Source organism: Papaver somniferum, chromosome 9, assembly GCF_003573695.1.
Source record: "Papaver somniferum cultivar HN1 chromosome 9, ASM357369v1, whole genome shotgun sequence".
Taxonomy (NCBI): domain Eukaryota; kingdom Viridiplantae; phylum Streptophyta; class Magnoliopsida; order Ranunculales; family Papaveraceae; genus Papaver; species Papaver somniferum.
In genome coordinates, this window is record NC_039366.1 from 89,805,045 (window position 1) to 89,816,898 (window position 11,854).

At 37.0% G+C, this 11,854-nt stretch overlaps 1 protein-coding gene and 1 pseudogene across 1 annotated transcript; one reads left to right on the forward strand and one right to left on the reverse strand.

Annotated features, from left to right (window-relative positions):
• Positions 1–1,391: 1,391 nt before the first annotated feature.
• On the forward strand, positions 1,392–7,878 carry LOC113309612 (transcription factor TGAL1-like). The gene is made up of 11 exons (XM_026558066.1): positions 1,392–1,481; positions 1,989–2,112; positions 4,063–4,117; positions 4,234–4,426; positions 4,644–4,721; positions 4,806–4,865; positions 5,245–5,322; positions 5,445–5,496; positions 5,947–6,218; positions 6,658–6,906; positions 7,387–7,878. Exons 4-11 carry the CDS (start codon positions 4,361–4,363, stop codon positions 7,531–7,533), a joined length of 1,002 nt encoding a protein of 333 aa, XP_026413851.1. The 5' UTR covers positions 1,392–1,481; positions 1,989–2,112; positions 4,063–4,117; positions 4,234–4,360; the 3' UTR covers positions 7,534–7,878.
• Positions 7,879–8,878: 1,000 nt separating this feature from the next.
• On the reverse strand, positions 8,879–9,776 carry LOC113312257 (annotated as a pseudogene).
• Between the last annotated feature and the right edge of the window lie 2,078 nt (positions 9,777–11,854).

The following is an 11,854-nucleotide window of genomic DNA, read 5'->3' on the forward strand; positions in this document are numbered from 1 at the left end:
GCTATCAATTTACCCTTTATTTGACTAGGTTATCAATAATCATCGTAGTCTAAGAATGATTTTGTAGACCAGTAAATTCCCATTGCCTCCTTTTTCATGGCGGTTGAGAGTGATCGTGAATTCAATACTTACCCTTATCATAGATCTAAAGGTTTAATTACATAAGACTTTTATTTTGCTACAAAAGATGAGTTCAAACATGCCTGTCGACGATCTAGGACATTGATTAATGTAATTTGAAAATTGAAATATGACAATTTTTCTTTTAAACATATCATCATAAATTCGCGATTATTCTAAATAGTGGCACCTTATATCTTTTAAAGTTTCCGCCTCCGCAATGACAATAACAATAATGTTTATCGTGTAATAATACTAATAAAAACGCTAGGTATCCTGATAATTAATTCCAAGTAAAATCTTTAGATATAACACATGCTTCTATAATCTCAATGCTATAAGGATTTGTTATAGCATAAAATTGGTTAAAAAGACCAAAATCAACAATTCCTGGGTGAAATGGACAGTTAGATTTTGATACTTTTTAAATGGATAAAAATGTAAAAATAGACAGGATGTAACCAGTTCCATCGTGCCCATTTTCAAATATTTTTTTCTTATTTTTAATTTACACATGATGTATCCAGTTTCATCGTTGCTATTTTTAAATTTAAGCAAGGATGAAACTTACTATTTTTTTTTTGGCCATTTCATTCAAACTATTTTTCACTCGTTCATTTAAACCATGATTTAAAAATATTTGGATAAATGACTCATTTTCCGTTGTTACATGTGCCGATTGTCAAATTGTCAGCAATGTTGGGCAGCCGTATTATCTAGGCCGTAGGATATGTCATGGACCTGTAAAAGTAAAAGTAAAAGTACAAGTGATGTGACCACGATGATCTGTTGAAAACTTCAAGAAAGAATCTCATCTGCTATTGTAGTGCTAATTTTGGGGATGACAAAACTGTGAAGGCTAAGACATCTTTGGATAGACCCACATCTCGCCTTTCCGCTTGCAGTGGTTGAAGTGTTTTATTCCTCATGACAAGAAAGGCCAAAACAATGGTTCATTCAACATTTCAGATTCAGTGCTTCCTTTGACTGATCTGATCTAGTTACAGAAATCAAGTTTGACTGGTTAAGTGGTTACATATTATAGTCTCTGTTGACTCGAATAAAAGTGATCGTGAAAGAGGTTTGTCAGTGCACGACGATCCTTTGAAAGAGTGTAAAACAAGTGCAAGTGTTATACAGTCCTCCCTATGAAAATGGTCTGGATATATCAAAAATTAAAATAATATTTCTTTATTTATTGATAGACCCTTTGATATAAGTGAATCTGTTTTCAACTCCTTGGGGATAAAAATATCGATACTTTTTTTGTTTTTTGAGGTGGGAGTAGTTGTAATTTGTGTGGGAGAAGAAAAGATTTTACTTAGAAACTCAGAAAACAGCAAGTCAAAACACCCCCAAAGGTGAATTTGATCTGCATACACCTTCCCCCTTTTAGGTTTTATTCGTATTTTTTTATTTCATTTCTCTTCTCTGTCGATCTCAGTTTACCAGTCTTCGTTTCACTTGATTTTTTTAATTTTTTTTTGCAAGTTATATTCCATCTTCTTCTTCTCTCAGTCTGTCTTCTCTTGATGAACTAGGGTTTAGTGGGTTTTAAGTATTTTTACAACTAGGTTTCTCTCAAAGATTAGGGCTTTTTTGTTCTCAAGATTTCTAGATGGGAAAGTTTTTAGATTAGTTGTGTGGTGACTGGCTGGAATATACTGATTTTGATCTTTATTGTACTACTTTTAGTTTAATTTTTGTTTTTTAAGTTTAAAGGTTGTAACTTTTCTAATTGTACGGATAGTCAGTGGGGTTTTGAGTGTGAGAAGCTGCAGCAGCTGATAATCTGTGTTACTCCATTTTTAGGGATTAATTTGCTTTTTTTTTTTTTTTGCCCCTTTTTGGGTTTGAGTTTCTGAAAGGATTGGGTGGTGGTGGTGGTGATCATGGTGATCTATAGAGAGTAGAATAGTGAGGAGAAGATGATACGGAAGCAGAGGGCGGAATGCCAAGCTTTGTGCCCCCAGTTCCACTCTCTTATCAACTGTAATTTCTCTTCACCCAACATCTTTTTATTTTTATTTTGATTTATATGTTTACTGTTTGTCAACTTATTGCTGCTTGTGAGCTGTAATTTCCCTACTACTGATAACATCAACACAAAACACTTACTGAGATGGTCAGATACTTGGCAAACTCTTACATTGATGGTCGAATATGACTTTAAATCATGAGCAATTGTGAATTCATGATTCTGTTGTGTCTCCAAGTTTTATTTTCGGGGGTTGAATTTTGACAACTTGGTATGAACAGTAGCTTTAGGTTTGACAGGCAGTTTCGAATTTCCAAATTTTCTTGTTTGCTTGGTTGTCATCCAAATATTCTTAGATTTCCTTTGAATATTGATTCAAGTCTATAGTGGTCACGTTGTTTGCTTGCTTGTTTTTTTTGCTTTTCCTCTGGTTTGAATCTGATGTCCATTTTGGATAACATATAGGCTCAGAGTGATAAGAAACTCTGGGCTGATAAGGTGGTGGGTATAGACTAGGCCTAGTTCCAACTAGGTTTCAGCCTTTTAGGGATACAACATAAGCAAGGACCCAGTTTTATTAGCAATTCAAACTTGGTATACTCTGAAGTTCTTAATGTGATAAAGGTCGGTTAGATCTTGAAGTTAAGTCTAAGATTAAGTTTGGGTGCTCCGTGAGTTTGATATTAAGGAATGTTGGAGGTTTTACAATAAATGAGTTATGCTAGCTAGATGTTAGAGCAGCCTAGGAATAGCAGATTGAAAATGCTATAGGCACCGATTGGACACCATGGCCTGTAGCTGGCGTATCTCCTAAACACCATTAAGGAGACACATCAGCGACACATCATGGTGTTCAAGCGGTGTCTATATAACGGTGCCCATATAGCGTTTCTAAATAACAGATGTTTGGGTGCTTCATGAGTTGTATTTGTCACTTAATGAAGAATTAAAAATTCAAGTTTTCATTTCGTATTGAGAATATTGTTAATTTTCAAATCATCATCTCAGTCTCACATCATAATGAGGTTTTCTGCATAGACTTTTTATTTCCAATTTCCTTGGTGCGATACCAATTCGTTAGATATTTGCTGACATTTCTAGGCCATACTTCATAACAATGTCTTATTAAAATTGTTCGCAAAAGATAAGGAATAATTAGTCCAATGTTGTCTGCCAAACTTTATTTCCCAACTGATATGGTAGGTGAAAGGAGCTAGGCATTTAAGGCTGTGCATTGCAGTTTAGATTTTCACCCGCCCCATCTGTTGGGAAAGCTAAGTTGGGTGAAATCGTCTGGCAGAATAGTGTTTCACTTTTGCCAAATCTCTCTGGTATATTTACTGAAGCGATTGCAGTCAGTACTTTTTCAAATGATTTTTGTTGGAGTTAGAGAGAGGTATCATTACCTGTGTAACTCTGAGGGTTTTGCTGTTCGTTTTATCCAGTTTCTTACTGGCACTATCTTTCCGGGTACATTACTCGGCTCACTTCCAGTCAATTTTCGTTTATTCCATCTTTGAATTTTGTAACTCATGGGTTTCAGCGACACAGAGAGAAATCACATCAATTCATATCGAGTTTCCCTCATTGGGGTGCTTGAGCAATCCGTTGGACTTTGTGTAGAGATGCTCTTATTCTTAGTAGGCTTATGTATTTTGAATCCGATGATTTTGGTGTTGTGCTTTCTGCTTGACCACAGCAATGTAAATAAACAACTTTGGGTATAGTTTGGGTGTATGCCTATTGCTGTGATATCTGCTTGTGTTATCTGTATTGAACTCCAGCAATGTGAAGGAGTATGGTGATTGTATGTGCTGTCCATTAAGTTGTTTATCTTTTTTATTCTTCTCTGACCATTATCATTGCAATGTTGAGATTTGTTTTATGGTGTTAGTTTGCTGGAAAAATTTACACATACCTCATCATCTAATTTACTCGTGTTCTCTGACCTATCATTTGGACAGAAAAATCAGTGCTTGACCAAAAAAAACAAGTGGTAGAAATATTACTCCGTATAAGGTGAGCTTTGCTTTCTCTTGCGTATCTGTCGATTTTTTAAGTCATTTGCTAGCTTCCTTCTCTTTATAGCTAACTAGAGCTTATTAGATTTGTTCTTTTCTTCCCTGGCAAAACAGTTGACGTTTCTCTCCAATTTAACATCACTGCTGCTAGAGTTGGCACTCAGAATTTGCCAATACAAAAAGGAGGACGTAATTTTGTTTCTGCTTGTAGTGGCCACCTTAAAATCTGTAGAGATCCAGAATGGCGGATGGCAGTCCTAGGAGCGATAGCTCAACAGATGGTGACACAGAGGATAAGAATGCTAGGGTAATGCTCTTAAGAAGTCTTTGCTATAATTTTTTATGCTTGTCAATACATGGAGGTCCTAGTTTATTGAGTTTCACTGGTTATGTTGACATCAAATGCTGCGCACTATTCTTTTATCGCATAATGTCCTCTTACACTATCTTTGATCAGTGCTGCTGCAAATGCTGGTGTGGTTATTAGTTGTATTGACGCCACTAATTGTAACTCTTTGTTACAGTTCGATATAGTTCCGTCGTCTGGTTTAGCGGCTTCTGATTCAAGTGACAGGTCAAAAGAGAAAACAGGGGACCAGAAGGTTAACAAGTTCTAACTGTATGCTTACTACCTGAACTATATTTGGTAGCTTGAAAATAAACCTGATTTACGTATAATTTTGCAGACACTTCGCAGACTTGCCCAAAATCGTGAAGCTGCACGGAAAAGCCGTCTGAGAAAGAAAGTAGGTTCTCCTTTACTATAATGCATTCTGTATTCGATTGTTCTGTGATTGCACCTATATGCTAGTCTAACATCACTAAAGCTGCAATTGTAATTGGTAGATGTTAATGATGGGCTCAAATTGAGCGGCTTAAAAATACTGAATAACTATTGGCTCATGTTTATATGCTATTGTAGATGCTGTATCTTCTAGATACAACTGTATATGATATGGCTGTATACCTTCTGATAAAGAAATTAAATAATGTGCTTATACTTTGCTGCTTCAGATAGTTAATGCAAGGTGGTTGTTTGCTATATGCAAGTTTACTACGGTTGTTGTTTCATGTCTTAATTAGCGCATAATAGTGTTTAAAGGTGTCAATCCTTTCCTGCTATAGGCCTATGTTCAACAGCTTGAAACTAGCAGGTTGAAGCTAACCCAACTTGAGCAGGAGCTCCAGCGAGCTCGCCAGCAGGTTTGATTGCCTTTTCCGCTCTTGCTTCTTATATTTGCTTTTAGAAGTCCATCCTCTCTTCCTTTCGTCTGTGCAATGAGTTTATTTTGCTTACGGTGTTTCCTGTCTTTGCATATCCTCAGGGCATCTTCATTTCAAGCTCAGGGGACCAACCTCATTCAATGAGTGGAAATGGTATTCTCAATTGGTTATATCCATTGCTTCATTTTTGTTTTTCCAGCGCTTGTCTGCGAATACCTGTCTTAACTTGATTGTGTAGAGGAATTAGATTTAGTTTAAGCAGCTGAACCATGCATTTGGTGGAATGACATGAACAGTAATGAGTTGACGTGTAGTGATCACATACAGTATTTGTTTTTTTTAAGTGGAGGGATTTCGGGTTCTGTCTGGGGAGGACCACAAGTTTTGGTACAGGATGAGTATCTATTTTCACACATAAGTATAGATTATTGGCAGTTAAAGCCTATGACGTTTTCACTCTTTTCTCGAGACTTATTTTTATTACACTACATTAGGTGCCCTTTCTGTAGCAATCCCATGCTGTGATGGACTTTCTTTAGTTTCTCGTCACAAAAGTTACCTATTAATGAAAGACTAATTTTTTTGAATGGGTTGTTTATGTAGGGGCATTGGCCTTTGATATAGAATATGCAAGATGGCTAGAAGAGCACAATCGACAGATAAATGAATTGAGAGCAGCGGTGAACTCCCATGCAGGTGACAACGAATTACGCAGTATAGTGGATGGAATCATGACACACTATGATGACATTTTCAGACTGAAGGGAATTGCTGCAAAGGCCGATGTCTTCCACATGTTATCTGGTATGTGGAAAACTCCAGCAGAAAGATGTTTCTTGTGGCTTGGTGGATTCCGCTCGTCTGAACTCCTCAAGGTTTGGCTAGGTTACCCTTTTGAGTGTTTCAGATCTGACTGAATTGGATGTACTGATGAAATTTCCCTTATTTAATTATATTCCTCGTACAAAAAATATTCAAAATGACAGGGGTAATCATAGCTTGGGATTGTTTATTTGTTGTTGCCTTGTAAAGGTCACCACCTTTTGGTAACTACTTTTATAGTGCTCTGGCAGCTTTGAAAATCTGATGGCCACTTTCTTTTTAAAGATACTTGAACATGAGGTTTTCTGGACACAATTTTACTTGCTTGCTAATCTCAAAATACTTTCCGTTCAATACTTAGCCAAATGTTCCAACTGCATGTCATTGTCTACAGTGTAACACAATTAAAGAGTGAATCTTTAAGTCACGTTATTACTGAGCCACTAGTTGTCTTCCAATTTTTGAATTCTGTTAAATCTGGAACATTTGCAGCTCCTCGTGAGTCAACTGGAACCTCTTACAGAGCAGCAGTTGGTAGATATTTGCAACTTACAACAGTCATCACAACAGGCAGAGGATGCATTGTCGCAAGGAATGGAGGCACTGCAGCAATCCTTGGCCGAGACATTAGCCAGCGGGTCCCTTGGCCCTGCGGGATCATCTGGTAACGTAGCCAACTATATGGGTCAGATGGCAATGGCTATGGGAAAACTTGGAACTCTTGAGGGTTTTCTTCGTCAGGTAGTTCGTTTTCTCCTTCCCTTCTTGCACTAGTTCTTTAGTAGTATCTTTGATTGCATTGCATTAAAGATGGATGAGTCAGCTGTCTTGGTAAGTAATGTCCCATTTTGGTAGGATATTTTCAAGTGACAGTTTTCTGCCACAGTTGCATTCTTGAAAGAAAAATGATTGATAGACCGAGAGTGTAAACACTCTAAAAAAAGGGTTCATCGCTAAAAGGGTTCTTCATTGCCTAACTTAGGGCTTAGTGTTTTTAGGAAGTTTATTTTGTCAGTTTGTGTAGACCCAGTGTTCTTGAAATTCCAATATCCATTTACAACAAGATAGACCATACATGTGTGGGGTATTTACTGTTTGCTATGTTTAGGCGACTAAAATCTGTACCGGCATTTCATCTCTGTTTTTTCCTTCTCATTCTTCTCTTTATCTTTCTCGAGTTAATGCCTGATAAATCATCATTTTATTGGGTGTAATTATCAGGCCGACAATCTTCGCCAACAAACTCTGCAGCAAATGCACCGTATATTAACAACACGCCAATCAGCTCGTGCACTTCTCGCGATAAATGACTATTTCTCTAGACTCCGTGCCCTTAGTTCGCTCTGGCTAGCTCGCCCTAGAGAGTGAATAATATTAAAAATTTGATCGTCATTCCCACATTTGAGGAAAATCTTCTCACCGTAAGTTTATCTTTTTGGAAGGTCGGTCTGAGCAACCAAAATTGGGTCTGAGCAACCAAAATTGAGTTTCAGGTTTTGTTATTTGTCAGCAGTAGTTGGTTCTATCATAGCCACTCCAACTTCATTCGTTGCGTCATCTGTTGTAATTTTGGCTTTTCTCTGGCCTGCACCATATATGAAAATACAACAGTTGTCTGTTAATTATAGTATATTCTAAACTGGGTCAGTGCTGTATTTTGCTTGTTTCTCAATTTGGAACAGATTACAGTTACAATTTTCTTTTTCATTTTCAGTTGTTTTTTTAGTATACATAGAAGTCTCGGTTCATTTTGTAACAAAAGATTAGAGTTGACTAGAAGAAATTGGTGTATGGAGTATTGGTGAAGGGACTAAAGGCTGTTGTTTATATTGAGTTGTGGTACGGTTTTTAACCGTATTAAAGTTTTCTGGTTTCATATTTGTGTAGCATTCACCTATTATTAGTTTTGCTTTTGGATGCCTTCAATATACTAAATACTGGCGGCGGAGGGGGAAACTGAGAACACACAAAGAAGTGATGTAGACGAGATTGTAGTTGACACAGATTAAAAAACATGACGCTGATATTAAAAGCAAACTTAATTTCATTAAACTCTCTTCATTACCGTGAGAAAATCTCTTTAACGATCTTAAACTGGAAACACATAAAATTGGAGAGACAGAGATTCATGCAGTGGTGATTAGATGCTCTATGGTTAACACTTAACAGTCAACGAGGCAAGTGCACTGGGAGATTTTGGTGCCTGGAACAAACTCACTGCAATGTTGTTCTCCATGGAAATCGTTGATACATATGTCTCTGCATTCTGCCTCACATCTTTCCTCAGGCAGGGTCCATATTATCTGACACTTGCGACCGACGTTGTCGTTTATTTTCGCCGGACGAGCCACCACCATAGCTGCCACTGTAGCAATACACAACAGTCAATATGTTAAACTACTCTGGAAAAAAGAAATAGAGTGACGCCTACTGCAGAACCCAGTTAAGGACCATATAACCAACACTTGGGTGAAAGAAAAAAGAAACAGACCTGAAAGGCAGATGATGGAGATAAGCAACAAAGTAGTGCAAGACAACTTGGCCATCTGTGTATCTCAGCAAACACACAACTGGTTAAGATTATTTGAAAAGGCTTGGAATTAGATGTAATGTTCATGAGGATGATAATCAGATGCCAGTATATATAGCTAACTATGAGTGATGAGACGTTATCAAATTTAATTCTCCTAATTAAGCCTATTGCACTCAGAGATGCGAAACGGAAATATATGATTAATACACTATTAATAAATTACTACATATTCATCAAGTGAGTCTTCTCCAATAAAGGTTTTTAGTTGACCGGCGAAAATGATATGACTTCTTATACGACTACTTTCTTAGAAGTTACAGTAGCAAGGAAATCATCAAGTGATTTAACAGAAGACCCTTTCTGATGACCACCTTCATCTTCTCTCATTGCAGCACTAATTTTCTGTGCAATCACCATTGCATTCTTCCTCATTTCTTCTCCTTTACTAGTGTCCATAACTAGTTCAATTGCTTTCTTCACATCCTCACTATCTACTTGAGCTTCATTTCCGTTAGCCAATTGCACAGAAACCCCCATTTCCTCTTCCATCATCAGTGAATTAAAAGCTTGTTCTCCTCCTAAGGGCCATCCAATTATAGGCACACCTTGGCTCAAACTCTCTAACACTGAATTCCATCCACAATGACTAAGAAATGCCCCTGTTGATCAAAGCCCCTCCAAGCGCACCACCAACGAAAGTAAAATGAAATGTGCCAACGCGTTTGGCAGTATCATTAACCCAGCCGAATATAGAATCAGCTACAATACAGTCAGGGACACGATTTTCAGCTGTTATGATATCGTTCATAAGATCGTCGAAAGAAGGTTTAAGAGTTTCTGATGCGCACAAGAGTGTTGAGATTAGATGAGATGGTAAAGAATCGGTGTTGTCAGAATTGGCTGGTAGTCCATGATCAGCACATGAGAAAGGAAGTTCAGCTAAGCAAATGTTGCTGTGTACGGTGGTATCTGAAGCGAAGGCTGATTGAAAGCGTCTGATGTTGAGAGGAGTACTGACAAATGTGATTTTAATTGTAGGTTTTCTCTGAGATATGACCCTGTGCCATGTACGGGAACATTATTATATGACCATAATCTTCTTCTTGCGGTTGTTGTTGTTGGGTATACATGGTTGATCGTTGCTATATGATCAGTTTCACTGAGAAAGTTGGGTACTCTGTGTGTTTAATGGCTGTGACTGAGATTATACAAACTTCTTAAAGCATAACCCTTATGTACAAGTTGATAAAGGTACACCCACACCCAATTCAATTATTAGATTATTATACCACTATCTGCACTGCTGCAGCTTATCTTCTAGCTAGGGAATACCAACTCAATGCTTATCACATTGATAGAGATGATTAATTAATTAACTAATCTAATCTTTTTTATTGTTTGATTAATCCTACATACCAGCCGGCAGCCGACCAGACTGCGAATCCCACGTGATCGGTTTGGAATCCTTCTGGCTATCCGGATCTCGGCTGCTAGTTTTTTACCCACCTATGGATCACCATCGGTCTTCTTAATCAACTTCAGTGCCGGAGACGGACCCGAGATTATTTTTGGGTAAGGCAATCTTTTTGGGTTGTAAGCCTGATTTTGCTTATGAAACACTGGATAACTAAGAAGGTTTCAGTAAAAATGTTGCGAATTAGAAGGTTTTCTTGAATAAAGTTGATAAGTTGAGGAAAATATTCTATTTTTTATTTATAAGTTTATATCTCTGGTCCCAGTTAGCAATTTGATATGCCGCAAAAATTTGGAGTAGAAAAAATACGCACACTAAGCGGCTAAGTAAAATACGGATTCGATCAACTATGCTGTTCAGATATGTCATACGTGCAATACGATAAAAATCCGGGAATTTGTTTATCCGCGTTTAATACATTTTACAAATGCGGTACAAAAAACTCGGACATTTCATAGTAGGTTACTTGTAATGTTATTTTGTTTTATGTGTACACATATTTCTGGGTATTAGCCAAAGAAAATTGTTTAGGGTTGACTATAGGACAAATTTTGATCATGAAGTAATAATTTCCATAACTTCTTATCCAAAATTTGGTCATGAAGTAGTCAAAGAAAAATAAATGTCAGGGCCGATACGATTACCCAACTATTTTTCGTAACGACTAATATACTCTCGATTTCATTAACATTAATGAAGTCGATTACCAAAACTAATTATAATTAGTGATTGAATTAGCTTAATCATTTTGTATATAGATACTTTTTGAAAATCAAAATAAATAAATAAAAAGTGTTTCTAGAAGAAGAATGAAAATTTTGGAAATTAAAAAGTTAACCCTATGACCATTAAGGAGTATCGACCCATAAGTCTATGCAATTTTACCGTGAAGACAATCACTAAAATTATTGCCCAAAGAATTAGGCCTTTGTGAGACAAATTTATTTCTCCTAATCAACATGCTTTCGTTGCTAACATGTCTATTTTTTATTCAACTGTTATTTGTAATGAAATCATTCATTCCTTTAAAAGTGAAAAAGGTTCAAAGGGATGAATGGCTTTAAAACTTGATTTCGATAAGACCTACGACAGAGTCAATTGGTCTTTTGTTGCTTATATCCTTCATTGTGTTGGTTTTGATGCAAAAGTTATTCATTGGATTATGACCAGTATTAACTCAGTTTCTTTTCAGGTTTTGGTGAATGGTTCTCCTAGCATTATTTTCAACCCTACTAATGGCACCATACAAGGGGACCCTTTATCCCCGTTTTTGTTCATCATATGCCTTGAAGCGCTTTCTAGATTACTTATCTCTATTATGGAAAATAAAGATATTTCTGGCTTTTCCATAGCTAGATGTGCCCTATTGTTTGTCACTCCTTATATGTTGATGGTAGCATTATTTTTCTCAAAGCTGCTTAAAGGAATGCTTGTAACTTAAGATCTTTGCTTGATAAGTTTTGCAGATGGTTTGGGCAGAAGATAAGTGATGCCAAGTCCACTATTTTAACGTCTGCAAATCTTGGGAGAAGTTTCTCTAAGGGCATGGCTAGGACTCTTGGGGTTCAGGTGTCTAATGATCCAGGTAAGTACCTTGGAATTCCTCTTCAATGGGGAAGAGTCAGTTTGAACACTTACCAAGATCTAACTGACAAAATAGTCAATAGGCTTCAAGGATGGGA